Below are 26,766 nucleotides of genomic sequence, written 5' to 3' on the forward strand. Positions count from 1 at the left end.
AGTAAATGAGAAGTGAAGTTTCTGTTTCTGGGCAATGGTAAGATTCTAAGTCTGTTATCAGAAATAGTTTTGAAATTCTGTACTATAAAATTTCAGAAATAATTTCTTGAATTCTGAGGTGATCGTATTTATATTTACTGACTTTTCAATTTGAGCTATATTTTCTTCTCCTTCCACAGTTTTGTTACCCAATTTCTTGAATTCTGAGATGATCATATTTATATTTACTGACTTTTCAATTTGAACTATATTTTCTTCTCCTTCCACAGTTTCTGTTACCCAAGCTGAACCACTAGTGTAATGTCTCTGCCTGGATGAAACACGCAACACAGGCCATGTCTTGTACACTCGAAGACTGAATGTGCCTTGCAGTAGTTCCCCTGGCCAAGTCCCCTGCACCCACCGAGTGCAGCTTGCCATGGGAAGGCTGTAGTGATCTCTAATCACCGCTAAATTAGCATCCCTTGGGTGCATCTCCAAGCTACTTTTCTCCTTGAGAATTCCTCAGACAGGTGGGAGCCATTCAAAGTTAGAACTGGCATATCAAAGTGGGACTTTAGGAACAAGATAAAAAGTTGGCCGGAGGGAATTATCTCACACTTAAATTTTTTTTGAAGAGAATGAAATGTGGCAAACTTTAAAAAGTGGTTGCCTCTTTTTTCGGGTTAATGGAAATGTTCTACATTTCAATCATGATGGTGGTTATACAACTACATGCCAAACTGCCAAAAATCATAAAACTGTATGCTACAAAGGGTGAATTTTACTGTAAGTAAATTACACTTCAATAAACTGGACATAAAAATAAAGTGGTTATCTCTGAATGGTAGAATTACGATTTTTCTCTTTATACTTTCTTGAACTTTACAAATTGGCTAAAATGAGCATTACGTAACTCCAGTCAGTCAAAAAGTTAGAATACTGCTTTGGTCACACTTGTCCCCTTCTGTGCCCTTGGGAGTGTAGGTAGGCAGGGGAAGTCCCCTTGCTGTCACCCCATCCAGTGAAGTCTAAAGCAGGCTAAGGTGAGAGAAACACTCCATTGATGATACTGCAAAGAGAAAAAGAATAAATCCTACATTCATCAAAATTTGGATTTGAAGGTTGTTGCTTAGCCCATGGGGGGCAAGAGGTTTAAAGGGCATTATTTTCCTCTGAGGTGCCTGTGCTATGAGATTCTCCTGAGATGCGCTGTACATACCTCTGCATCCCCTGAGGACCATTTCTGTTGCTAAGGCATGCACAACGTGCACCTGCACGGTGACCTGCAACACAGGACCTCTCACATCTTGGTAGCCATTGCCACCCATGACTCTAAAAAGCTCTGCAGACAGAAGTCATCATGGCAGGCTGCTTGCTTGGAGAACCCGAAATTGATCCATCCATCTACATATGCTAACTATCATCCTCCAGCCAAACTGGAGCAACAGAATTGGCCTCCTGGAGAACTGCTATTAGCTAAGCTGCTTTTCCATCCATTTATATTATATTTAACAACAAAAGAAAGAACCGCTATGAGTCTGATTTTATAATTTAGAAACTACCGAGGACGCCGTTTGCCTCATCATGCAGTGCTCTCAACAGCAACTCACAAGAGAAACCACTCAAGTCTCAGCCCCAGGGACAGTAAATGCTCCCAAGCAACCTGGTTTGTTTTTATCTTCCAGACACTTTGAATCATGTAATTCATTAGTGTTTTTTTCTTTAGCCTGGTTACCAGGACACTCAGAGCCAAAGTGGCTCTCTACTTTTAGCCAATGCATGGAATATTAACAACATATATTTTGTATACTATTTTAACCTTGGCTTCATCTTATTTTTCTAGTCTTTATTTTATCTTTGCCCCAATTCCCTCATTCCATTGTTGGCTTTTGTGTTTTCTAAAAATGTTCCAAATACATGTGGAGAGGTAAAATATTAAATAGTACATAGATAACTATAGTGTACTCAGTACAAATGCAGAAATGCTGTAACTTTTCAATAAACTGATTCCACACCCTACTTTCTATGAGGTGAAATACTGAATACATAAATAACTATAGTACACTCAAAACAAATGCAGACAATTGGTATTTTCTCTATTAACTGATCCCAAGGCCCACTTTAAATGAGGTAAAAAATTAAATATATAAATATCTATACTATACTCAGTATAAATACAGAAAAGATATAATTTATTGACTATTTATATAGCCTATCTTTAATCAGGTGAAATATTAAAATAGATAACTATTAAATGCACAGGTAACTATAGTGTACTTGGTACAAAGGGAGAAAGTCTGTAGCTTCTCTATTAACTAATCCCATAGCTTCCCTTCAGGGTTTCTCAATTTGCAGTGATTATTTGTGGTCTGATATATCATCTTTGGGTACAAGCACCATCAATTCCAGATTAAGAATCATTATATATTGATATTGCTGGTGTTATTACTTGTGTTATTAATGCTTTTTTGCAGTAAATAAACCAAATAAAAATCATATTAGAAATGGGGTTTTTTATTGCTACTTTGTTTAGAAGACTACTACTTCCAAAGAGTTATTAATAGAAAACCTAGCAATCATTTTAATTTTTGATAAAGGAGTCAAGAATATACAATGGAGAAAAGACAGCCTCTCCAATAAGTGGTGTTGGGAAAACTGGACAGCTACATGTAAAAGAATGAAATTAGAACACTCCCTAACACCATACACAAAAATAAACTCAAAATGGATTAAAGACCTAAATGTAAGGCCAGACACTATAAAACTCTTAGAGGAAGACATAGGCAGAACACTCTATGACATAAATCACAGCAAGATCCTTTTTGACCCAGCTCCTAGAGAAATGGAAATAAAAACACAAATAAACAAATGGGACCTAATGAAATTTAAAAGCTTTTGCACAGCAAAGGAAACCATAAACAAGACGAAAAGACAACCCTCAAAATGGGAGAAAATATTTGCAAATGAAGCGACTGACAAAGGATTAATCTCCAAAATTTACAAGCAGCTCATGCAGCTCAATATCAAAAAAACAAACAACCCAATCCAAAAATGGGCAGAAGACCTAAACAGACATTTCTCCAAAGAAGATATACAGATTGCCCACAGACACATGAAAGAATGCTCAACATCACTAATCATTAGAGAAATGCAAATCAAAACTACAATGAAGTATCACTTCACACCAGTCAGAATGGCCATCATCAAAATATCTACAGACAACAAATGCTGGAGAGGGTGTGGAGAAAAGGGAACCCTCTTGCACTGTTGGTGGGAATGTAAATTGATACAGCCCCTATGGAGAACAGTATGGAGGTTCCTTAAAAAACTAAAAATAGAACTACCATATGACCCAGCAATCCCACTACTGGGCATATATACTCTGAGAAAACCATAATTCAAAAACAGTCACGTACCACAGTGTTCACTGCAGCACTATTTACAATAGCCAGGACATGGAAGCAACCTAAGTGTCCATCGACAGATGAATGGATAAAGAAGATGTGGCACATATATACAAGGGAATATTACTCAGCCATAAAAAGAAACAAAATTGAGTTATTTGCAGTGAGGTGGATGGACCTAGAGTCTGTCATACAGAGTGAAGTAAGTCAGAAAGAGGAAAACAAATACCGTATGCTAACACATATATATGGAATCTAAAAAACAAATGGTTCTGAAGAACCTAGGGGCAGGACAGGAATAAAGACACAGAAGTAGAAAATGGACTTGAGGACACGGGGAGGGGGAAGGGTAAGCTGGGACGAAGTGAGAGAGTGGCATGGACTTATATATACTACCAAATGTAAAATAGATAGCTAGTGGGAAGCAGTCACATAGCACAGGGAGATCAGCTCAGTGCTTTGTGACCACCTAGAGAGGTGGGATAGGGAGGGTGGGAGGGAGACGCAAGAGGGAGGAGATATGGGGATATATGTATATGTACAGCTGATTCACTTTGTTATAAAGCAGAAACTAACATACCATTGTAAAGCAATTATACTCCAATAAAGATGTTAAAAGAAATCCTAGCTATCATTTCAATCATTAAGATTTTTTTTAACGTTCTCAGCAAGGTATATTGCAAGTGAACTGCCAAAGGCAGCTGTGCAGCTCTCTTTTTATGACACTTCCTAAATAAATACATGCAGAGGCCCAGTTTCCGTACTGTAAAATGGGAACATGTCATGGCAGGGTTAAAATTTATCTTTGTTACGGCAAGTGTGAGGAAACCAAATTGCTGGGCTTTAGAGCCATTCGGGAGAGGGCTCTACAGTATATTATTTAGTACAATATTAGAGTCATTAATTAAATAGGACCTCATGCCACCGTCTACTCCTTCTTCACAGGGTGAGGTCAACATGGCAAGAACTTTGGACAACTGAAAAAGTAAATCAAAGTATGCTTTTCTTTACCCTTTGAGATCATATCTGGACTAGGAAAAATAAAATCTTACAGATCACCTTACCAACTCTGACACAGGATCTAAATCAAACAATATGAAAGATAACCAGTTTTCAAATCCTCCATCTTGCTGACTAAACTTACTCCCATGTAAGAAGGACCTGAATCCAAAGGAAGTTTCCTGGCTGGAAGCACTGATGGCACTTATAATTTTCCTTCAGCAAATCAGAAATGGCTGATGGGAAAGAGGGCTGGGGTCTGAGAGCTATTTTCTGTATCTTTAGATTCTGGTTCTGAGACTGATGGTGGGGACTGACAGGCACAAGGGGGATCCCTCAAGTGACACAATAAAAACCTCTGCTCCCTTCACTAACACTGTTTTCTAATGGGTTCTTGCCAGTGTGTAAACCTGGTGGTCACAGAGCAGAGTTCTTCTTAAGGTCCACCGAAAAGCACACTGAAACGTGTGAAGAAGGCAGATATGAGAAAGGGTGAATGCCAAGTAGGTGACCTAATGGTAAAGCATCCTTTCCTGAGGAACTTAAATCACACTGGGCTTAAGTTTCATTATTTATTCAATGAACACTTAGCAGGGTGCCTGCCTGCTGAGCCCCAGGCACTGTGCCAGGGCTGTGGTGAGCTTTAGCACCTCATAGGAGGCTAATACAGGCACAGAGGAACAGTTATGAGAGTTTGGATGAAGAGAGATGACTTTCCTGGAGAACTGTGGGAAAGGCTGAACGAACGGGTTAGCACTTAGCTGGGGGCATCAAGAATACATGAGAATCCAACAGGAGACGGGAGTAGGGCAATCAAAGTGGATCAATTATCATTCCAACCAGAGTTCACTGAATAAAGAAACCCACCTTACTCATAACCGTTAAGATTCCATAATAGATTCCTGTCTTGCTGCCTGGACTCTCTTCTTTCTGACCTACACCTTACACTCTCAGGACAACTGCTTCCCACTACAGCAATGTGTTTCAACCTGTCTCCTTTACAGACCTAATGAAGGTGACACTCATCATCACCTGGTTCCCGGTTCTCCACAATCAAATGCCAGCTTTACTCTTCCAACCTCATAAGCCACTAGGTCCTTTTAGTACACATCCTAGAAACTACCAAGCCTCTTGGAACTCCAGTACCGCAGTGCGAGATCATACACACTTCTGCGCATACTTTCCCTCTTTCTCTGGTCAGCCCGGTTTCCATTTCTGCAGGACCCACTCACTCACCCGACATTGTCTGACTGAGCCTCAGTGCCATGCCAGGTGCCAAGCTGGGCACTGAGATCCAGACACAAAGCCCCAAATCACTGACAATAAGTATTACTCACAATATGTATTTTACTAACAGATTTTTAACGAACCTATGGAATTAGCTAATTCAAACTATATAACCCTAAAATTATTTAATATTTTAAAACATTTACTACAGAAAATAATCTAACAGCCATGCATATATCAACAACCCCCTTGTTGAACAGATATCAATATTAATATTTTTTGTTATGTTTGTTCCACATGGCAGTCTTAAATAAAATGTTACAGATTTGGCTAAAGCCGAATTCCTGATAGCTTCCTCCTCCCCTTTGTTCTTAGAGGTACCACTATCTTAAAGTGGTGTCATCCCGAAATATTTTTTATACTTCTACTAGAGATGCACTGATTCGTAAACAAAATCAAACACTATTTAAATTCAGAATTATGTATATTTTAAAATATTCGTAAAGATAACCTATACCTATTGTTTTGCAACTTGTAGTTTTCACTCGAAAGTCTGTTCTGCAAAGATGTTCACATTGATACATGTAGTTATTTCATTTTAATGGCTCTTGAGTTTACTTATCTACAGTTTACTTCCCATTTCTATCCTGATTCAAATTTTTTACTTTTGCAAATAATGTTACAATAAGCATCTTTGTACCTGTCTTCCTGTGCATACCTGTCAGACTTTCTCCAATGATATCAAGTTCTTAAAGTTTTAAATCCTGCTCTCCTGCTTGCTGATTCTTACTCATCCTTGAGTTTTTTTGACTTGAGTTTTTTATTATCTGATTGTGAGCTCATCTTTGGTGATGTCAGTTTCTCAGCTGGGGATTCCTGAACAATGCGTACAGTTACATTTGGGCTCCAGACCCACATGCCGTGCAAGCCTGGGGTTGTCCAAGGGTGCAGCTTTTGAGGGTCATGGCTTAATGCAGTGTTCCCAAGTTCAAGTCTACCACCATGAGCACATAAGGCCTCATTCTTTGGTCCCTGCAGGGGTATTAAACCTAAGACTCCAGTGCTTTGTTGGGGGCTTGACAGTGCCCAGGCCTCCTGCACTGGCAGCTCAAATGCTTGTGGCTCTGGCTTTTGGTTCTCTATTTCTAGTACCTGGGGATTTTCCTTTCTCCTTTGCCATTTCCTCTAGGTATTGACTTGTATTATTGACATATCAAGTATCTCTAGGAGTTTACCGAGAAAAGTTCTATGTTTGTTTAACTGGCAAAATTGGCAGAATAAATGCCTTAACTGAATTCTTTAAATACTGATTTAATTTTTCTAATAGTGTAAAATTATATTTGAAAAAATCTGGAAATATATAACACCACATTATTTAGCTTGTGAACTGCTCTTTTTGGTGCTAAACATACAGATATCCTTTAAAAAAACTGGGTAAAATTAAAACAAATTTTTGTTTTGACAATTTTAACTTTCTTGATAAATTATCTAATTGAGGAGTACAAAGCTAGAGGTAGAAATTTTTGATTGGTAATTTTACACCTTGCTTATAATTTCTCTTCCTATAAAAAAATGCCTGGATGTCTTAAAAATGATCACATAATTTGATATCTGTGTTTTGAAAGTTTTCTTGATCTTATTTGCATGCTTTATGCCGTACTAAACATACTAATGCGCATAACTGTTAAGGGTCAAAGATTAAAAAATTCATGACAATTTTATCTGCCTAATAATTTTAAATTAATAGCAATCAGCTGGGAAAGACAAACTACAGACAGCATTGTATTCACCAAGAAGGATTTTTTGGCTATGAATAATAGAAGATACTGAGAAATACAACAATTACGATGTTAGAAACAACTGAAAGACAAGTTACTATGGGCACGTACCTACTTAGGATTAAGCAAACTAAGCTTCAAAATGCAAGCAACAGAAGTATTTTATGGTAGGCTTTATTGGAATATGTAAATACTAAGAAAGAAACCCACAGATTGTGTAAGCAGTGATTTCACCATTTGGAGTTGTGGCAGTAATTTTTATTCTAATGATATTTTAAATAGCATAAGAGGCTATTTAAATATAAAATACTTGTGATTAAATGTGTATTTTTCCAGTAATATACTGGTTTTGCATTGACTATATATTTTTTTAAATTAATTTTTATTGGTATATAGTTGCTTTACAATGTTGTGTTAGTTTCTACCGTACAGCAAAATGTATCAGCTATACATACATATACATATATACCCTCTTTTTTGGATTTCCCTCCCATTTAGGTCACCACAGTGCACTAAGTAGAGTTCCCTGTGCTATACAGTATGTTCTCATTAGTTATCTATTTCATACATAGTAGTGTATATACGTCAATCCCAATCTCCCAATTCGTCCCACCCTCCTTCCCCCCTTGGTATCTATACATTTGTTCTCTACATCTGTGTCTCTATTTCTGCTTTGCAAATAAGATCATCTATACCATTTTTCTAGATTCCACATATATGCGTTAATATACGATATTTGTTTTTCTCTTTCTGACTTACTTCGCATTTACTATATTTGAATACACAATTATTTCATATAGTAATTATTTCGTATAGTACTTTTTCAGAGTTCTAGAAAACTCCAAGTAAATTGAATGCATTTTTCAAAGCTAGATAAATGTTATCACTTAGAAATATTTCTCAGTTAAAAAAAATCAATATCAGGTTTTCAAAGCCAATTAGCTTTGCCAAATAATTAGCAATTAATTGTTGAAAACATTCATTAACTTTGTCTACATATAAGAAATCAAATTTCTAAAGGTAGCATAGTAGCTTTTGCTAGAGAGGCATACCAGTGCTGTATAAAACACTTCAAGCACAGGATTGAAGGATAATCAATATTACAAGAAGTTTCTCAAAATTAGAATAAACTGACATTTTTGATATCAATTTCAGGAAGGCCAGTTAACAGTGACAACACTAAAAGCATCATTTGCTGCATCTAGAACAACTTAATAAGGTGTGACTTGAAGGCGTGTAAGAAAATAGAGCCATCGGCCCTGTACCTGGTGCTGGCGATGCTTGGTGATTCTGCTCCAAGCCTACATCTTTCTAGCTGACTGGCAACAATCTGCCTTTCCACCTCCAGTTCTCGGGTTAGTCGCTGAAACTGAAGCTCCTGTGATTCAAGGAAATAGAAGGCATATAAGGCACCAGGTTTGCTTAGGCAGATACATGAATTCATGTACGTCACAGGAAACACAGGAACATGCCCGTAATGTAACACTACAGTGTGGCCTTACGAGATTAGGGTTTTGAATAGAACTGTGGGCCTAAACAACCTACTAATTTGTAGCTTTTACAAACTTAAAGGCACTAGAATATGTGTCTTCGTTTGAAACTGAAAACATGTAGACCTTTATTTGGCCTTTTTTGTTGTTGGTGGTGGTGGTTCTAAAAAGGTGTTCAAACAGTACTTTTGCTCCAGTGATGTATTAAAGTAAGGTTTGCAGAGTCCTCACTCGATGTGCCTACATTAGAGGCACACCAACCAATATAGGCTCTTCATCCTCAACAGCCAATTCTTCCATCCCTCATACTGAATGTTAGCACAGCATTAAAAAAAAAAAGAAGTAAATTCCTGTGATGAGAATCACTTGACCATATTTGATACAAAGCCTTCCCATTGTTAAGAAAAAAAATCATTACAATCCCACAAAAAAGCCTTGCTATATTTATCTATAATACACATTTTTTCCTATTGTCACAAGTGCATTCATGTGTCACTGCATGAAGGGACAAGAGAAAAAATAATGAAAAAGTCTGGGCCATAATATAGAATTTAAAATTGTATTAAAAAGGTGGAAAGAAAGATTGTCTCAAGAAATTATATTCTACATTCTATGATGCATCATGAAGGCCAGTATTCTATTCTACGAGAAATGTTTTAACATTATTTGCACTTATCTCATTGTTACCTTGACAGGATTTTAATAAATAGAAAGCAGGCCATGCCATAAAATATCTATAAATCAAATCAAGTATACTCTAAAGGCTTTAAGCCACAAATAACATCTCCAATAACACCTCAAGCTCCCTTGTGCCATATTAACTCCTTACAAGTCTACTCAAAGCAAATGCTGAACTGTAAGTGGTTTAACTGGACACTGACCCCTGGTTCAAAATACCAGACAGATGAACCCTAAGTCTAGGAGCTAATCAGAAATAAAACTACCTTAGTTTTGTTTATAATAATAATATTACTGACAACATAATATTATTCATGACAATGTGTATTTGCCATGCAAACAAAAATAAACAATTTAATTGAAAAGTGTATTAACTCCCTGTGGAATCAGGCAAATGTGCAGTTACTTGACAGCATTGGCCGTGCAAATTCTACAAACTATTCCTAGAATAATTCTTAAGAAACAGTCCGTGAACTCCTTATTGCTTTCTGGTATTGAGAGTCCTTTTCTAATGAGCCCAGTTGGTGTGGGCGTATAGGGCAGTGCCTGAATGAATAATAGTTGGCCCAATAATGCCGTACAATAGGATCATAATGGGTAAGTGGGACACTGCCTACATCTACTTAACAATTCCTAGACCACAGGCTTTTGATAAATGTTCGGCAACAAAAGACCAGATAGATAATAATTGCACAACATTCAGTACCAGGCTAAGGTCATTGATTTTAAGGACAAATAGTATTATGTTTACTTCACACTTAGTCTTTCTTTGTCCTTAAACAGCATCACAGTTTTTGTGATATGCTTCCATTCTTTCAATTATTTTACTCAGTTGTCTTATTATACACATCTTTTCCTGGAAGACTGGCTGCTTGGATCAAGCTGGGCCAGGAAAGGACCATCTGTGAATCTCAAAATATTCCCTAAGCCATCACATAACATTTGTGTTCTCAGTTCAGTGGCTACTAGGGATTGAGGGCTGGAGGGTTTTCTTCATTTGGGGATAGCCAAAAGTTACCAGGGTAGGATTGAGGCATGTTTCAAATTAGAACTTTAAAAAAATTTCCATTCATAGAAAAAATATATATTTTAGTGGATTTTTAAAATCATATTTGTAGCTGCCTATGGCCTTTTGAGCATCCTTTCAAGGAAATAGTTGGGAAATTTCCTGCTTGAAGGCACAGGTTGGAACTTAATGTCCCATAATTCCTTCCTTTAGAAGCAGAGACAGACGACTTTGGCTCTGCCGAGAAGATGCCAGACTGTGACTTGGATGCTGAAACCAAGACGCTGACATCAGAAAATATATGAAGCTCGTTTTCTCTCTTTCTTTAACATTCTTGCTGTACTCCCTGCAGTAGGACTCAAGGTCAAGTTTCTAACGTGGAAATGACCTCCACACAAACTATGTTTATACTTGGTGGCAGTGGCAGTGTTTACTTGATTTGGACACTGTCCCTGGGAGTTTAGTCTCAAGGTTTGTTCTCCAGTCCTGGCAACAAATGCGGGAATTCACTAATAACCACCTAATAAGCACCTTTTTTCCCCTGCATAATTAGCCATGTCAGTCTCTTTTTCTTGCAACTAGAAACTCTGACTGACAGACCGCTAGAAACCATTTACAGTTGTCAAGTTGCTAGAAGAGCCTCTGTACCCACGATGCACCTACATTTTTTTAGAAGTTGGGTAATTCCTTTAACACTCATGTGAACTGAGTAAAGTCTACACTGTATCCCTCCTGGCTGTGGGACCCATAATATTGAACATCACTGGCTACTTTTATCAAAACCATTTTACCCATTATTTGCCCACACTTCTCACAAGTATGACATCATTAAAGCCCCCAAAGCAGACTCTCAGGAAGCTGTAAAGCATGGAATCTGTAAAGGTTATCTAATACCTGTGGATATTTACAAGTAAAATATATGTATGCTTTGTTATAAAATTATTAATACTACTTCTACAGAATATAAATAAAACTCCCACATGTGACTGGCACCAAGATGAATGAGTAGGATATAAATATTTGACAATTCTGTCTCTACTGGTTTCTTAGACTGACTGACAAGGAAGACAGTATTACACAGTCATATAAAAACACATCTAATGATTTCCAAAATAACACTGATTAAGATGATTATGCTGTGATATCATCTAAAAATTTTAAATTTTAATATTTTATCCTCTAAACATAGTGTGTGAAGGCTGATCTTTACTGCAGCATCCAAAACTGGGCATCTAAATTATAGGGGGGTCCTTTGAGAAGAGCAAGGAAATAATGTTAAAAGCATTTGCCAGTGATTAGTACATGACAATTTCCTCTTAAATTCTGTCGAACAAGACCATAATCAAGCTTAGAAAGAAAGCCACGCCTACTAACATGCTATAAAAGTGGAGTCAGTTCACATGCGTTTGGAAGCTTTTGTTTATATTTACCTCATCTCTCTCGGGTAAGTATATTGATAAATATTCTCTGAGAGTCAAGGGAATAGAAGGAAACAAAGATTCACTTGCATGATCTTGTATGGCAGACAGAAATGCATGGCCCAAGGAGGCCCAAGGAAGGACTCAGTACCCCAGTGGTCAGTGCCTTCAGTGGGGCCTCAGCTGCAGAGAATCTCCTTGACCAAGGAAGTTGTACCCTTCTGGGCAGGCTGCACGCAGCCACCGATTGAGATGAGAATATAAAAGCCGGGTCCAGATTTGCTTCAGAGCTTTCCACGGGCTGGACTGCCCGGTATGGTATTTGGACCTCTCCCCTGCCCAAGCCTGCTTTTCCTTGCCCTCACCTCTGCAAGTGCTGACCTATAATAAACATGCATGCACAACTCCACTTCAGTGAGAACCCAACCTGGGACAGTATTGTTTTTGGATTCCTTTTATACAATGATAGAAGTTTTCTCTCACTCCTAATTTTTCAATACCGTGAGATGCTTTAAATGTACTGAAAAAGTCTACACAATAATACAATGAGCTTTGGCAAACCTGATCCAGCTCTAGCAAATCTTACTATTTTGCGACATTTGCTTCAGGGTTTCTGAGAAGTAAAATATTACAGATACAATGGAATCCCCTGGTTTCTTCTTCCTGGATCTTATCTCTCTCTCTTCTTCCCTCTCCAGAAGAAACCATTATCTTGAATTTGGTGTTTAATATTCACATAAATATTTTATATTCTTACTACTCCATATATACAGATCCATAAATAATATATAGTATTGTTTTGCATAGTCATACAATTTATATCAATGGTATACTACCCAGTGCTCTGCAGATTGGTTTTATTATGATTTTGAGATTTATCAGTATCAGTACACATAGATCTAGTTCATTTACTTCCATTGCTCAACAGTATTCTATTGTATGACTACAGCACAATATATTTATATGTTCTCATAATGATGAGCCCTTGGGTTGTTTCCAATTTTGTGCAATTATAAGCATACTGCAAAATAAGAATCGCTGTATAAATCATCTTGTGCACATGTGCCAGACCTCTCCAGTAGAGACGTAGACGTGGAATTGTTGGGTTGAAGGCTATGCATATCTTCAAGTTTACGTGACAATGATTATCAAATTACCTTCCAGAGTAGTTGTACCAATTTACATTCCAGTCAGCAGTGTATGAGAGCTCCAGTTTCTGTACATTTTCACTGATACCGATTTGCATTTTGGGGCTTAAATTTCCTTCCTTCCTTCCTTCCCTCCTTCCTTCCTCCCTCCCTCCCTTCCCTACTTCCCTCCCTCCCTCCCTTCCCTCCCTCCCTCTCTCCTTCCTTCCCTCCCTCCCTTCCTTTCTTTCTTTGTAATCTGATAGGCATGGGGTGCTACCTTGCATTTATTTTATTTTGTATTTCCTTGCTAACCAACATCTTTTCATATGCTTATTGGCCATTTAGGTACCCTCTCTCACAGGTATCATAAACTCTCAGGGGGATATTTTCCCCCTACTACCAGCACCCAAGCTTGTCCTCTTCTGGGGGACAGGTTTCTCAACACCCTTGTACTAATGCTGTAGCTCTGTAAAGTTTTATGTTTGGGCAAGGGATATCCCATTAGACTCCCCATCTTGGGTAGCCCTCAAAGGGCACATGGCATTTGACATCGAATGGCATGCTCAAGATCACCTAGGTTTGACACATACTTTCAAGGTGGAAGCCAGGTTTACTGCTTACTTAGCTTAGGAGTCCCACTTTCATTTTGGTTTTTGTTTCTGTGAGCACTTTACTTCCTTGGCAGCTCAGCCTTGCTTTTAAAAAGACAATTTAAATACTTTATTCAGTATACATATTTAGTTTCTTTCAGTGGGGAGACTGGTTAGGGTATTGAATATGCCAGAAATGGGAGTCTCCACAGCTTTTTCTTATTTTCTCTTAATTTCTCTGAGAATTTCTCAGTATTTCTTTCAATTCACTATTTCTCTGTTTGCCTTGTGAAGGGTTTATCTCAACTATTATTCACTTTTTTCCAATGACAACGTTTTCCATTTCTGAGACTTCTAGTTGGGTCTTCTTCATACTCACCTGTTCCTGCTGCTTATTTGGAGTGAAATCTCTACCTTTACCTAAACTCCAGGTACCTCAGTCCTAAATGAGACCTTAAATTGGTGATTCAGTGTTACTTTTAAACAGAAATAATACTGCATACCTAGTCATGTCTCCTGCCACTGGCTTCCAGAAGCCCAGGAAGCTTTCAGCATTAGGTCCTCCCGCTCCCATCTCCTTCAATAAGCAGGAAGCGCTCCATCCCAGACCTCAGCTTCAAGGACTCTGGTGCTGGCACTAAAAACAGGGCATACTTCACCCTCTTGTGGCCTCCTAGCCCCTCTCACCTTCATTAAATCCTCATTGATGGCCAGTCGTGACATATCTCCTGACCCTTTCCAACTGTGCCCTATGGAAGCCTCGTTCCAGTTTGCAAATTCTGTTTATAAACTCTTCATCTTTTACTCAGAATATTCTCCATCTCAGGGTTACTAAGAAGACTCTCCACCTACAGACTTTAATTGAAATGTAGTTCTTTCCTGAAAATACTGCTTCTTCTGACCTCTCTCTGGTGAAGACTATGCATTCTTCACACATCACAGCTGAGGTGCTCCAGAGAAGGAAACTGGCCTTCTCTTGGCTCCTCACTACTCTACTTATTAGCATGAAGTTGTATATAATATTCCTCACTGTCCTCCTGTCAGTAGAATCTGTAATCATATTCCCACTTACATTCCTTTTTTAAAGAGAGATTTATTATTTATTTATTTATTTATTTTTGGGGCTGCATCGGGTCTTAGTTGCAGCATGAGGGATCTTCATTGGGACATGCGGGATCTTTCATTGAGGCACGGTCTCTTTGTTGCAGTGCTCGGACTTCTCTCTAGTTGTGGTGTATGTGTTTTCTCTTCTCTAGTTGTGGCACACGGCTCCAGGGCATGTGGGTTCTGTAGTTGCGGTGCGCAGGCTCTCTAGTTGAGGCGTGTGAGCTCAGTAGTTGTGGCACGTGGGCTTAGCTGCCCTGCGGCATGTGGGATCTTAGTTTACTGACCAGGGATCAAACTCGCGTCCCCTGCATTGGAAGTTGGATTCTTTACCACTGGACCACCAGGGAAGTCTCGTCCACTTACATTCTTACATTAGTATGCTGTGTTCTCTCTTTCCTTAGATGCTAGAAACAATTATTCTTCCAACTTGTGCAAAAGCTCATTGGGGGTCATGCCATCCAACTACAGTTGCCCACTCGTATCACTAGCATCTATTTACTTCAGGTAGTTCTAACTGATTCACTAATTCAGGAGTGGCTACAATAGTTACTACCACTATGATGATGACAATTAAGAAACAGCAGTAGGCATTCCTATCAGGCCATTAGCGATGACACCCTCAACTTCCTGTTCCCGCATTTATGTTAAGCCTCAGCCCTCTTCCAGGCTTGGTAGAGGGAGTGTCCCCTTCCTGTCTAAGGCCAGACTCTCCATGCCCTCTTGCCTCTTCCAGGATCTTGCTTCTCTTTCCCGAATCGTCAGTGTTTCCTCTCAATTTAATGCTTAAATCTTCTCATCAGAAAACATCTTCCTGATCTCAGGACTCCTCAATCTCTGTTTCCTTCCCATTTGACCTATATTACCTTTTAGTAAATATTTCTCTTTAAATTGACTCCTTTTTAAGACAAGACAGTATCATCCTAGCATTAAATCATTGAAATCCTCGTTTCTAATGCTTTTATATAATTTTCTTAATATAAATTAAAATACGTAATTTTTAAAGATGTTCATCTGTGTATTAAAAACCCATTCACATCACAGTATGTGTACAGCACACCAGGGGTCAACATACCTTTCCATGTCTATACACCTCAGCAGGAGAGTACTGAGTACTGGTTAGACTGAAAGAAGTAAACTGACAAGGTCATTATTTGATACAATCAGTGCTTAAGTAAGAAATAATTTTTATTTCAATCACTGTTGCTTAAAAATCTTCCAATAATAAATAATTTACCTTTCTAATTTAGTATGGTGAAAGAGTTTTATATCACTAAAAGATCAATCATCACTGAATAATAATATGTTAGATTTTTAAGGTGCAGAGAATTTCACAGTATATGTCCTATATCAGGATATACTATAGCATTTTTTTTCTCTTTTGCATGTTAAAAAGATGAGTAAATTATGGTCATGATCACATATTTGATGCTCTTGAGTCAGGCCTAGAGAACTACTTCAAAAATGAATATTTAAGAGCTAGTAAGAAATCCTCAAAGCATCCCAGATTCCATTCCCTAATCTAGGCTGCTACCAAAACCAAAGCAGTCATATTTTCAAAGGGTCCCTGAACTCTCAACCTTAATAACCATCCACTAGTGCAGAGGTGATCAAATGTCCTGACCTTCTATCACAGTTTACTTAATAATTGACAAGTCTTTATTAAGTCTACTTGGTAGTCACTAAAAACCATATATAATTAATTATAAAAATGCTAAGTATATGATGTTTAACTCCTTTGTACTGACCAGATCCTTCTGTTAAGAAGAAACATTGCCTTTCTCAATCAAACTGTGTTCTCAGATACCAGTGTCCCACTGTCCCATAGGGGTTTAAACCTTCAAGCAGGTTTGAAAAATGCTGCCCAGAAGATTCCAAAGCTTGGAGGTTCACAGTGACACTAGCATATTAAAAGTTTTCAGACATCCACCAGTAGGATATCAGCTTACCTTTGTATAACCTGGCAATTCTTTGATTTATTGAAACTAACCACACTTTTTCTTTTTCAAATAATAACTATTAACATCTCAAGAAACAATATTGTCTTGCAGAACACAACTTAGTCAACACTAAAAATTCAGCTCAGGGAATTCCCTGGTGGTCCAGTGGTTAGGACTCTGAGCTCTCACTGCTGAGGGCACGGGTTCAATCCCCAGCTGGGGAACTAAGATCCCAAAAGCCAAAATAAATAAATAAATAAATAAAATAAAAATTCAGCTCATTTTTATTGTATTTTGGGATGGTTGGACTAAGGGGTACTATCCTGTATTCTACATTAAAAGTATACCTTACACGTTGGAAAACAAAATTTTAATTACTTTGGTCAAGGCTGAATATTTACAAAGGGCCGGTCACCACAAAGGGTTAACCTTCAAATGGAAACTCCTGACCTCACACCACTCTGAAGACAGGAAGGGAATGATTAGTTAGGATGCTTCTGCTGGATTAGTCGCTCTAATCTAAACCCACAGCTTTTTACATTTAGATCTTAAGATAACAGAAAAACATGAGACACAACCACCAATCTGATTTTTTGTTATACTAGTTAACATTCAAATAGGAGATGATCAACATTCAGATCTTTATTGTTTTATCCTACTATCAAATCACACAGAATTATACCAGGTTTTAGCTTTGATATCTATCCTTCAGTTTTAATGAAGCAGAGAGAATGGCAAAGCTTACCAGATGCTCTAAATTTACATTCTAAACCTCAGGCTCTTATCTGTAACTGTCACCAAAGTTCCTTTATTAGGAAATCAAAATGAAGAGATGTTTACATTAAAACACACTAATGAAAGCTTTGCTTAGAGCCACATACAGAGGAGAAGGCTGAGGCAAACAGGTAAAAGCTCAAGCCTTTCCTACAGCATCACTGATGGCTTTATAAAAACTTGTCTACCCACCAGTAGCTCACTGGCTCTTTAATCTCTTACCTGGCAATCTCTGACCATTGCATGGGCCTGTGTACACCAGTGATGTCCAAATCTACTATCTCTAATCAGATTCAGACTGATGTTTTCAATGGTAGTGAACCAAGCATTTTGATGGTAGTGAACTAAGCATCTCTACTTGAAGGATGAGCATGGCTCCCATCTAGCCATACCACTCCCTGCCTCCTGTGTTTTTTCTTTCTCCACTGCAGTGGTCCTCAAAGTACGGGCCCTGAACCAGCAGCATCAGTATCACCTGGAAACTTCTTAGAACCAGAAGGGGTCAGGTCCAGCCATTGGTGCTTGAACAGGACCTCCAGGAGATTCTCATGCACACAAAAGTTCCAGAATCACTAACCAAATGGAACCACCATTCCCCTTTTACTCAGACTCAAAATGCAAGTGTTTTCATCTTTTTTTTTTTTTAAATAAATCTGTTTTTTTTTTTAAAGTTATACAATTTTTATTTATTTATTTATTTATTTATGGCTGTGTTGGGTCTTCGTTTCTGTGCGAGGGCTTTCTCTAGTTGCGGCAAGTGGGGGCCACTCTTCATCGCGGTGCGCAGGCCTCTCACTATCGCGGCCTCTCTTGTTGCGGAGCACAGGCTCCAGACACGCAGGCTCAGTAATTGTGGTTCACGGGCCTAGTTGCTCCGCGGCATGTGGGATCTTCCCAGACCAGGGCTCGAACCCGTGTCCCCTGCATTGGCAGGCAGATTCTCAACCACTGCGCCACCAGGGAAGCCCCTGTTTTCATCTTTTCATCATTTTCCCCTTTCTCTTATTCCCCATTTCTCACACGTTAAATGGTTTCCCAAATCCTGTCACTCAACCTCTCTACCACTACTTAATCCATTCCCTTCCTTGCCATTCCCACCACTACTACCCTAATTCGGACTGACATTAACTTTAGACTATTGTAATAACCCTGCACTAAGCCTTCTCCCCACCGTGGTTGTGAGGGGCCTTGACTCTGCTTTTCACATTTCTTCCAGATAAATCTGTTGAGGGTATAATACTACTCATCAATAATCTCTATCCTTTCCTGAGTGTTTCCTGGACTCCAGGCTCTCTGCTAAGCTTTAACATGCATTATGTCGTTAACTTCTTAGTCAGACTGCAAGGTATTGAAGGTTACCCTCATTCACAGACGGCTGACTTGACTGAAGTCATCCAAAGCCAAAATTTGAATCGCATCAGTCTGACTCCTAACCCCATGGTGTTTACACACCACTGTACACCATGCCCTTCACACCCAGCCTGTAGTACGGTTATCACAGCCTTATTTTAAGACCCTCTGCAGTCTGCCCCAAATACCTTTTTTTCAGTCTCCTGCCACTCCCCTTCATGCGCCTGGACAGAACTATTCATAATTGCCTATACTTACCACTCAGAGCTCTTTCTCACCTTGCTCCATCCACCTGAAATATCACCCTCCCGTGTGCCTAGAGTCCTTTATCCAGCCCTTGCGTAAAGCACTTAGCCATTACATGTGCTCCATTTACTAAGCTGAATTCTCCTTAAAGAACAGTGAAATCTATATTTCCTCCATCTAGCTTCTTACAAGACCATGACAAGAAAATCCTGTTAATTCATTCTGGGTGAATTTTACATAGTACACTTTATTTAGTATGTTATAATCGATCACATACATTTTTAAATTGATTGATTCCTAAGTATTTTTATATAATGACAGGCATAATATATTATGGTTGATCCTTTATGAGGCTCTTAAAGCATTTCAAATGTAATAATAATCACATGCCTACGACGTAGGTAAGGGAAATTAGAAAAATCAGTGGTACAAAAGGATTTTCTATCTTTAAAGTCACAGAGAGATATGAAGGCAGAGCTGTAACTAGAACCTGTGTTTCCCTAAATTTTGTTGACTGCTCTTTCAATAAATCAGCTCTATCAGGGATTTCATATTATTCATAGTGACATGGGCAAATAGGTTCTTTTTTTGAAAAATAACATGCATAATTTCAGTGGCACAGTAGCTTAATACTGTTACTATGACTTACTCCATGCCACTGCTTCCCCTCCCCTCACTTGCTTATAACCTGTTTCCATCTGCCAAATTCCCTGATCTCTCAGGCGTCACACCCTGCCTCTCAGAAAATCAGGAGTTCCCCAGCCTTGGCATGACATTTTTGAAAAGCTGTCCACCAGTCCACTGACACTTTAAATTATTAAACTAGAAATGCCTTCTTTTATTTCCATTTACCTTCTCTCCTAAAAGTAGAATGTGTGTGTGTATGAATATATGTGTGTGTAAATATAAATGCTAGGTAAGTCTTCTGTTAGTTGAGGTTTTACTAATTTATGTTTACTAGTAGTCAAACAAATATTCAGTAAAAGAGCTACAACATGAAAAATGGATGCCTGGTATCAGTGTCAGTTGCAGTTGTCAATGACAACGCCTGCTGTCATTTTCCAACAAGGCAGGTATTTGGTAGAATTAACGTCAAAAACACAAAGGAGATTTCCCTTAAAATGTAATGTCTTGAATATTTGATTAGATGTTTTAAAAAAATTCATTAAGAAATTATGAAAAATAATAATGACTTAACATTAATAATTTACCTGGTTTTCTAGTACCCAAATATTTCAAAATTAGTAAGACCAGTGATGCATATCACCTAATGTTAGATGTTTATTTCAGAGCTAATTGACTGTGCAGACGATAATAATGCATATATATCATTATCTGCTGAAATGGAAAAGTGAGAGGAATAAACGACCAACCTCCCACTTCCTCTCTGTGCACTAGCTGTTGCAAACACAACAAAGAATAGGAAAAGGATAAGAGAAACAAAAACAAGGCAAAATTTAATCTTCCTTTCTTCAGTAGGTCTAATAAATAGCACTAGGGAATAAGAGGCTAATTTTCAAAATGATTAATTTAAGGTTTGGTTAGTAACTTAATGAAGTGTAATGGGGAAAGAAAACAAATACTGTCTAGTGCAGGTAGCGCTTGTCTTACGGTTATACTTTTTAAATTACTAGGCTTACTTCTACAGCTGTTCTTTCTCCTTTGCAGATATTTTAAGACTAAAGTGTGGGGAAGCGAGGAGGTAACTAGAATAAGAACATACATTTATGAGCTGTGCCCTAGTCAGTTAAATGTTTCCCTGAAAAGTCTTGTTACCCAGCCCAAGAGGTATAAGCGGTATTCAATTGTTTTGCCTTTTTAACTTTTTGATTTTTACATTTTACCTGTATGGCTTCACTAACATCATTTGTTTCTAAACCTCCAGAAATTGTCCTGGGGTTCTTGAGAAATAAGGTTAAGAAAAATCAATGTATTATTGATAACCACAGGACATCTCTAACCTACAGGAAACATTAAAGCCTTAGGACAGAACTGGGGCACATCAATGTGTCTGCATCCAGACTCACGACCATCCTTATTTTCAGGTCCACAAGTGTTTCCATACTCAGTGTCCTCTGTTTTTCTCTGACTCTCCTGCTTTCTCCCCTAACATCCAGCTCTTCTACAGGTGAGCTAAACAGAAAAGCAATTAAAATTTGTTTTAATTTTAAAATTTGTTGTTCCCAATAGCTGTATTTTCCTTACTTAGCTAAAAAAGTGGACAAGTTAAATAAGGTTACTTTTTACTTGTGTTAGGTCTGTATGGCTCTCAGTAGAAAACAAAGAAAAAGAAAAAAGAAAAAAGTTCTTAGAAAAAGGTGCAAGACTTCATTACATTATTTTTCTTGGTCATACTAATTTACTTGCCGGAAAGAATCTTTGAATTACCATATTTAGAATTCTTTTTCTCTTGCACATCATATATACTCATGAAATGACACATCTGCTTATGTTTGGAGCAGACATAATTTGATATCAAATGTCTTACTTTATTTTTTGTTAAGTCCTAACACTAGTGGTAATACTAGGTACCACCGAATGGAGGCCAGCTATGGGTCAGGCACTCTACATATTTTTTTCTCTAATCCTTACAAAAGTGCAGGCCACTATTGAGTTGAACAATCATAGCGTGGGAGAGGCAAAATAAATGACTTGCTCAAGGTCACATAATTAGGAAGTGGAGCGCTGGGAATGGAACTCTAAATTCTTGCTCTTTCTGTTACAGGAAGCTGAAAAAAATAAGGTTGTCTCATTTTCTATTCCTGAAGGTTTTATTTAGAACTGTATTGACTTTATTGCTTCAAAACATTTTTTCCCAAGTCAAATAAAGCCCTGGAATGTAATAAGAATTAAAGAGCCAGATGCTAGTATATATTGGAACTTAGTAATTACGACAAAGGTAGAATTTCATTCAATGGAAAAAGAACTGCTGGTATAATTAGGGAAAACAAAGCTAGATTACCACCTCAAACCCCCCCCCCCCCCACACACACGTTCTATAACAAATGTAGGGGAAAAAACCCACTATATAAAAAGATGACCTGGGCTTCCCTGGTGGTGCAGTGGTTGAGAATCTGCCTGCCAATGCAGGGGACACGGGTTCAAGCCCTGGTCTGGGAAGATTCCATATGCCGCGGAGCAACTGGGCCCGTGATCCACAATTACTGAGCCTGCGCGTCTGGAGCCTGTGCTCCGCAACAAGAGAGGTCTCGACAGTGAGAGGCCCGCGCACCGCGATGAAGAGTGGTCCCCGCTCGCTGCAACTAGAGAAAGCCCTCGCACAGAAACGAAGACCCAACACAGCCAAAAAAAAAAAAAAAAAGATGACCTAGGAGAATATTTTTTTTCAGTATCTTTTTTTAAAAAAACTGAAGTATAGTTGATTTACAATGTTGTGATAATTTCTGTTGTACAGCAAAGTGATTCAATTATACAGTTATACATATATATATACATTCTTTTTTAAAATATTCTTTTCCATTATGGTTTATCAGAGGATACTGAATATAGTTCTCCATGCTATACAGTAGGACCTTGTTGTTTATCCATCCTAAATGTAATAGTTTGCATCTACTAACCCCAAACTCCCAATCCATCCCTCTCCCTCCTCCCTCTCCCTTGGAAACCACAAGTCAGTTCTCTATGTCCGTGAGTCTGTGTTTCATAGATAGGTTCATTTATGTCATATTTTAGATTTCACATATAAGTGATATCATATGGTATTTGTCTTTCTCTTTCTGACTTCACTTAGTATGATAATCTCTAGTTGCACACATGTTGCTGCAATTATTTCATTATAAGAATTACTTCATTCTTTTTTACAGCTGAGTAGTATTCCATTGTATATATGTACCACATCTTCTTTGTCCATTCATCTGTTGATGGACACTTAGGTTGTTTCCATGTCTTGGCTATTGTGAACAGTGCTGCTATGAACAGGGGTGCATGTATCTTTTTGAATTAGAGTTTTGTCTGGATATGCCCAGGCGTGGGATTGCTTGCTGGATCATACGGTAATTCTATTTTTAATTTTCTGAGGAACCTCCATACAGTTTTCCATAATGGCTGTACCAACTTACATTCCCACCAACAGAGTAGAAGGGTTAGGAGAATATTTTTATAAACTTGGGATGATAGAGACCTCCTTAAAGAAGACAAGAAACCTCCAAATCATAAGGGATAAAACAAGCATATTTAACTTCATAAAAATAAAACTTCATACTCCAAAAGCTCATGCAAAGTCAAATGTCCAAAAAAAGAGAGCAAGAGAGAAATATTTTTAACACCTAACATATAACACACATTTAAAATCTCATATAAACAAATTTACACATAGTAAAAATAGGAAGAGTATCAACAAGCAATCCATCTAAGATGAAATGTAAATGCTAATTAAAATATCAGAAAAAATGTTCAATTTCATTCATAAGGAGAAAGAAAATCAAATAACAAGATGCTGGTTTTCATCATGTTGGCAAATATTTTCAAAGTGTCCCATCCAGGGATGGGGAGGAACACTTGGAGAAAAGAGCACAGACACGTATTGTTCATGTTAGTGTGATTTGCTATTATAATCTGGTAACCTCTTTTAAAATTAAAAGTATATATTCCCCATGAGCTTGCAATTCCACTTTTGGATATATACTCTGGAGAAATAAAATCAACTGTATACATAAAATATTAATTGCAGCATTGTTAGAAACAATTTAAGAATCTATCTATATGGCAATATTTTAACAAACTATGGAATCTCCACACTACATGTAATAACTACTATATATGTGGTTGTTAAAAAGAATGAGCTGGACCTTTATCTGTTGCCTCAGAAGGACCATTACATGCAATTAAGTGAAAAAGCCAGTTGAAGAGCTGAGTAAAACACAGCAAAATAATAAAATAAAAAACCTCTATATGGGTTAGTTTGAGCATGGAGAAAACTATGACAGGAATATAGCAGATCAGGAAGACTGGTTGCCTCAGGAGGGTGGGAATGAAAAAGGGGTCAAGACATTATTTAAATAAATAAATAAAAGAAGATAAATGTAATCTTCTTTTATTATCTTCTTTGTATTGTTTCACTTGTAGCTAGCATATGAATTCCTTAATTAAAATCTAACCCCAAAAACTAAGAATAAAAGAATAAAAGGGCTAAAAAAAATACTGTTTAAATAGTACCAGGACAGATCCTGCTTAGGAAACAATCTAATTCCTGGAAAATGGTATTCTGATTGAGAGGAGAATAGATGATTTTACCTTTTTGAAGTTACTAAAGTACTCTGAAGGGTTCAATAATATTCTAATGACCCATTCAAACAATGAGCAACAGCACGTGGATTTACAAGTTCTTGGCACTGGTAAAGGCATGGAGAAAAGGTGCCATGGGGATGTATATTGGTGCAAACTCTTGTGGGGGCAATTTAATAATACCTAAAAAAAAAAAAAAAAGTGTACCGACCTATTGGTCCATCAGTTCTTTTTTTTTTTTTTTTTAATCATTCAGTGCATTTTTTTTTTTTTTTTTTAATTTTTGGCTGTGTTGGGTCTTCGTTGCTGCGCATGGGCTTTCTCTAGTTGCGGCGAGCGGGGGCTACTCTTCGTTGCAGTGCGCGGGCTTCTCATTGTGGTGGCTTCTCTTGTTGCACAGCATGGGCTCTAGGTGCGCGGGTTTCAGTAGTTGTGGCATGCTGGCTCAGTAGTTGTGGCTCGAGGGCTCTAGAGCACAGGCTCAGTAATTGTGGCACACGGGCTTAGCTGCTCCACGGCATGTGGGATCTTCCCGGACCAGGGCTCGAACCCATGTCCCCTGCACTGGCAGGCGGATTCTTAACCAGTGCGCCACCAGGGAAGCCCTGGCCCATCAGTTCTAATGCTGAGACTTTGGATATACTTGGAAAGGTACACAAAACCGACCAATTAAATAAAACTAGAAACAAGCTAACATCCATCAACGAGGGACTGGTTAAATATATTACATACCTCTATAAGATGGGACTCCATGCAATTGCTAGAAAAGGCTGAAGTAAACCCACATGTGCTGGTGTGGAATAATCTATAAGAAAGATTACCCAGGAAAATAAAGCTATGCAGTTGTTTTTTTAAAAAATACAGATGCTGGAGTAAGCAGAAAACCTTTTTTTCTTGATGTATACTCAAGAAACTTAACCAGGTAAAGTTTTAACCATTGGGAAAATGGACTGGACATTTGTAGGGTAGTTTACTTTTTATTTCATACTTTTTAGGTGAATATTTAATTTTTTTTAACTTGGGTATTCATTTGTTACTAATTTTTACAAATACAATAGAATAAGAATTGTTTTTTCATTTAAAACCACACTAAGAAAAAAAAAAAAACACACTAAGAACCTAATTTTTACTACTAGTTAAAAGCTCCAATTCTGACCTATTTAAAAAGAGCATGTTTTAAGAATTAGTTTTCATAAAGGGAATGAAATACATGATAGCAGTAATAAATACTTTACGTGAAAATAAATGTTGTATAATGAACTGATTAATAATGAATTCTACGTATATAGTTCTCTTAAAACTCTGCAGGACTCTTTAATAAAGAATTGGTATCTTTAGAAAGGTGCTTCTCAGCTAGTTCTATAGTTTTAATGAATTTTCTTCCAAAAACTTCTAACAAGTAGGGAAGGAAGGAACAACTTATGCTCAGTGTAACCATAAAAATCAAATCCACATAATCTTTCTTACAAATTCTATATATCAACATACCTTTTGGAAATAAATTCTGGAAGAGGACGTACACTTAACTTTCAATTTTAAATCATGTTAGGGTAAAATATACATAACACAAAATTTACCATTTTAACTATTTTTAAGTGTATAACTTAGTGGCATTAAGTACATTCACACTGTCATGCAACCATCACCACCATCCATCTCCGGAACTTTTTCATCTTCCTAAATTGAAACACCATACTCAATAATTCCCAATTCCTCCCTCCACCCAGCCTGTGGCAACCACCATTTTATTTTCTGTCTCTATGAATTTAACTATTCTAGGTAGCTTGTATAAGTGGGATCATACAATATTTGTCATTGGTGACTGGTTTTTGTCACTTAGCATAATGTTTTCAAGCTTCATCAATGCTGTAGCTTGTGTCTGAATTTCTTTCCTTTTTAAGGCTGAATAATGTTCCATTGTTTGTATATACCACAATTGTTTATATATTCATCCATCAGTGGATAATACCTGTATTGCTTCTATATATTTTTTTAAAAATCCAAAATTTTGTTTCAAATTTAAGCAAACTTATAAGATTTTGTTTATGAACACTGAAATTTGAAATTCATCTAATTTTCAGGTGTCATGAAATCACCTTCTTCTAATTATTTTTAAACCATTAAAAAAGGTAAAAAAAAAACCCCAAAAACATTTAGCTTGCAGGCTACAAAAAAACAGGCGGGGGCCAGATTTGGATTGTGGGCCAGAGTTTTGCTTACCCAGGTCCTAGAGCTCAAAAACTTGTAAGTCTCTTTAGAAGCATGTGGTTAGAGGTAGAGTACAACAAAGATGCAAGGATTCTAAGACTTGCACTCCAACCTGGATCTGATTCTAGGCTCTGTCACTTACTAGCTAAATAATACTGAAAAGTCACTTTAACATCTATAAGCCCCAGTTTAACTGTC

At 37.7% G+C, this 26,766-nt stretch overlaps 1 protein-coding gene and 1 pseudogene across 26 annotated transcripts in view; one reads left to right on the forward strand and one right to left on the reverse strand.

Moving 5' to 3' along the window:
- LOC309630263 (heterogeneous nuclear ribonucleoprotein R pseudogene) overlaps positions 1-26,766 on the forward strand; it is a 499,447-nt pseudogene that overhangs the window by 370,109 nt on the left and 102,572 nt on the right. The window lies entirely within an intron of this gene.
- The window catches only part of PKP4 (plakophilin 4), a 246,574-nt gene that overhangs the window by 106,471 nt on the left and 113,337 nt on the right, over positions 1-26,766 (reverse strand). For 23 of the 25 annotated variants that reach the window (XM_082395241.1, XM_082395257.1, XM_082395256.1 and 20 more), the window contains one exon: positions 8,656-8,768. The exons of the other annotated variants lie outside the window; for them this stretch is intronic. In XM_082395241.1, the coding sequence (XP_082251367.1) occupies positions 8,656-8,768 (113 nt within the window). The remainder of the gene's footprint in view (positions 1-8,655; positions 8,769-26,766) is intronic. 25 annotated transcript variants of the gene reach the window in all.

Source organism: Balaenoptera borealis (assembly GCF_965194805.1).
Source record: "Balaenoptera borealis genome assembly, chromosome: 6".
Lineage (NCBI taxonomy): Eukaryota > Metazoa > Chordata > Mammalia > Artiodactyla > Balaenopteridae > Balaenoptera > Balaenoptera borealis.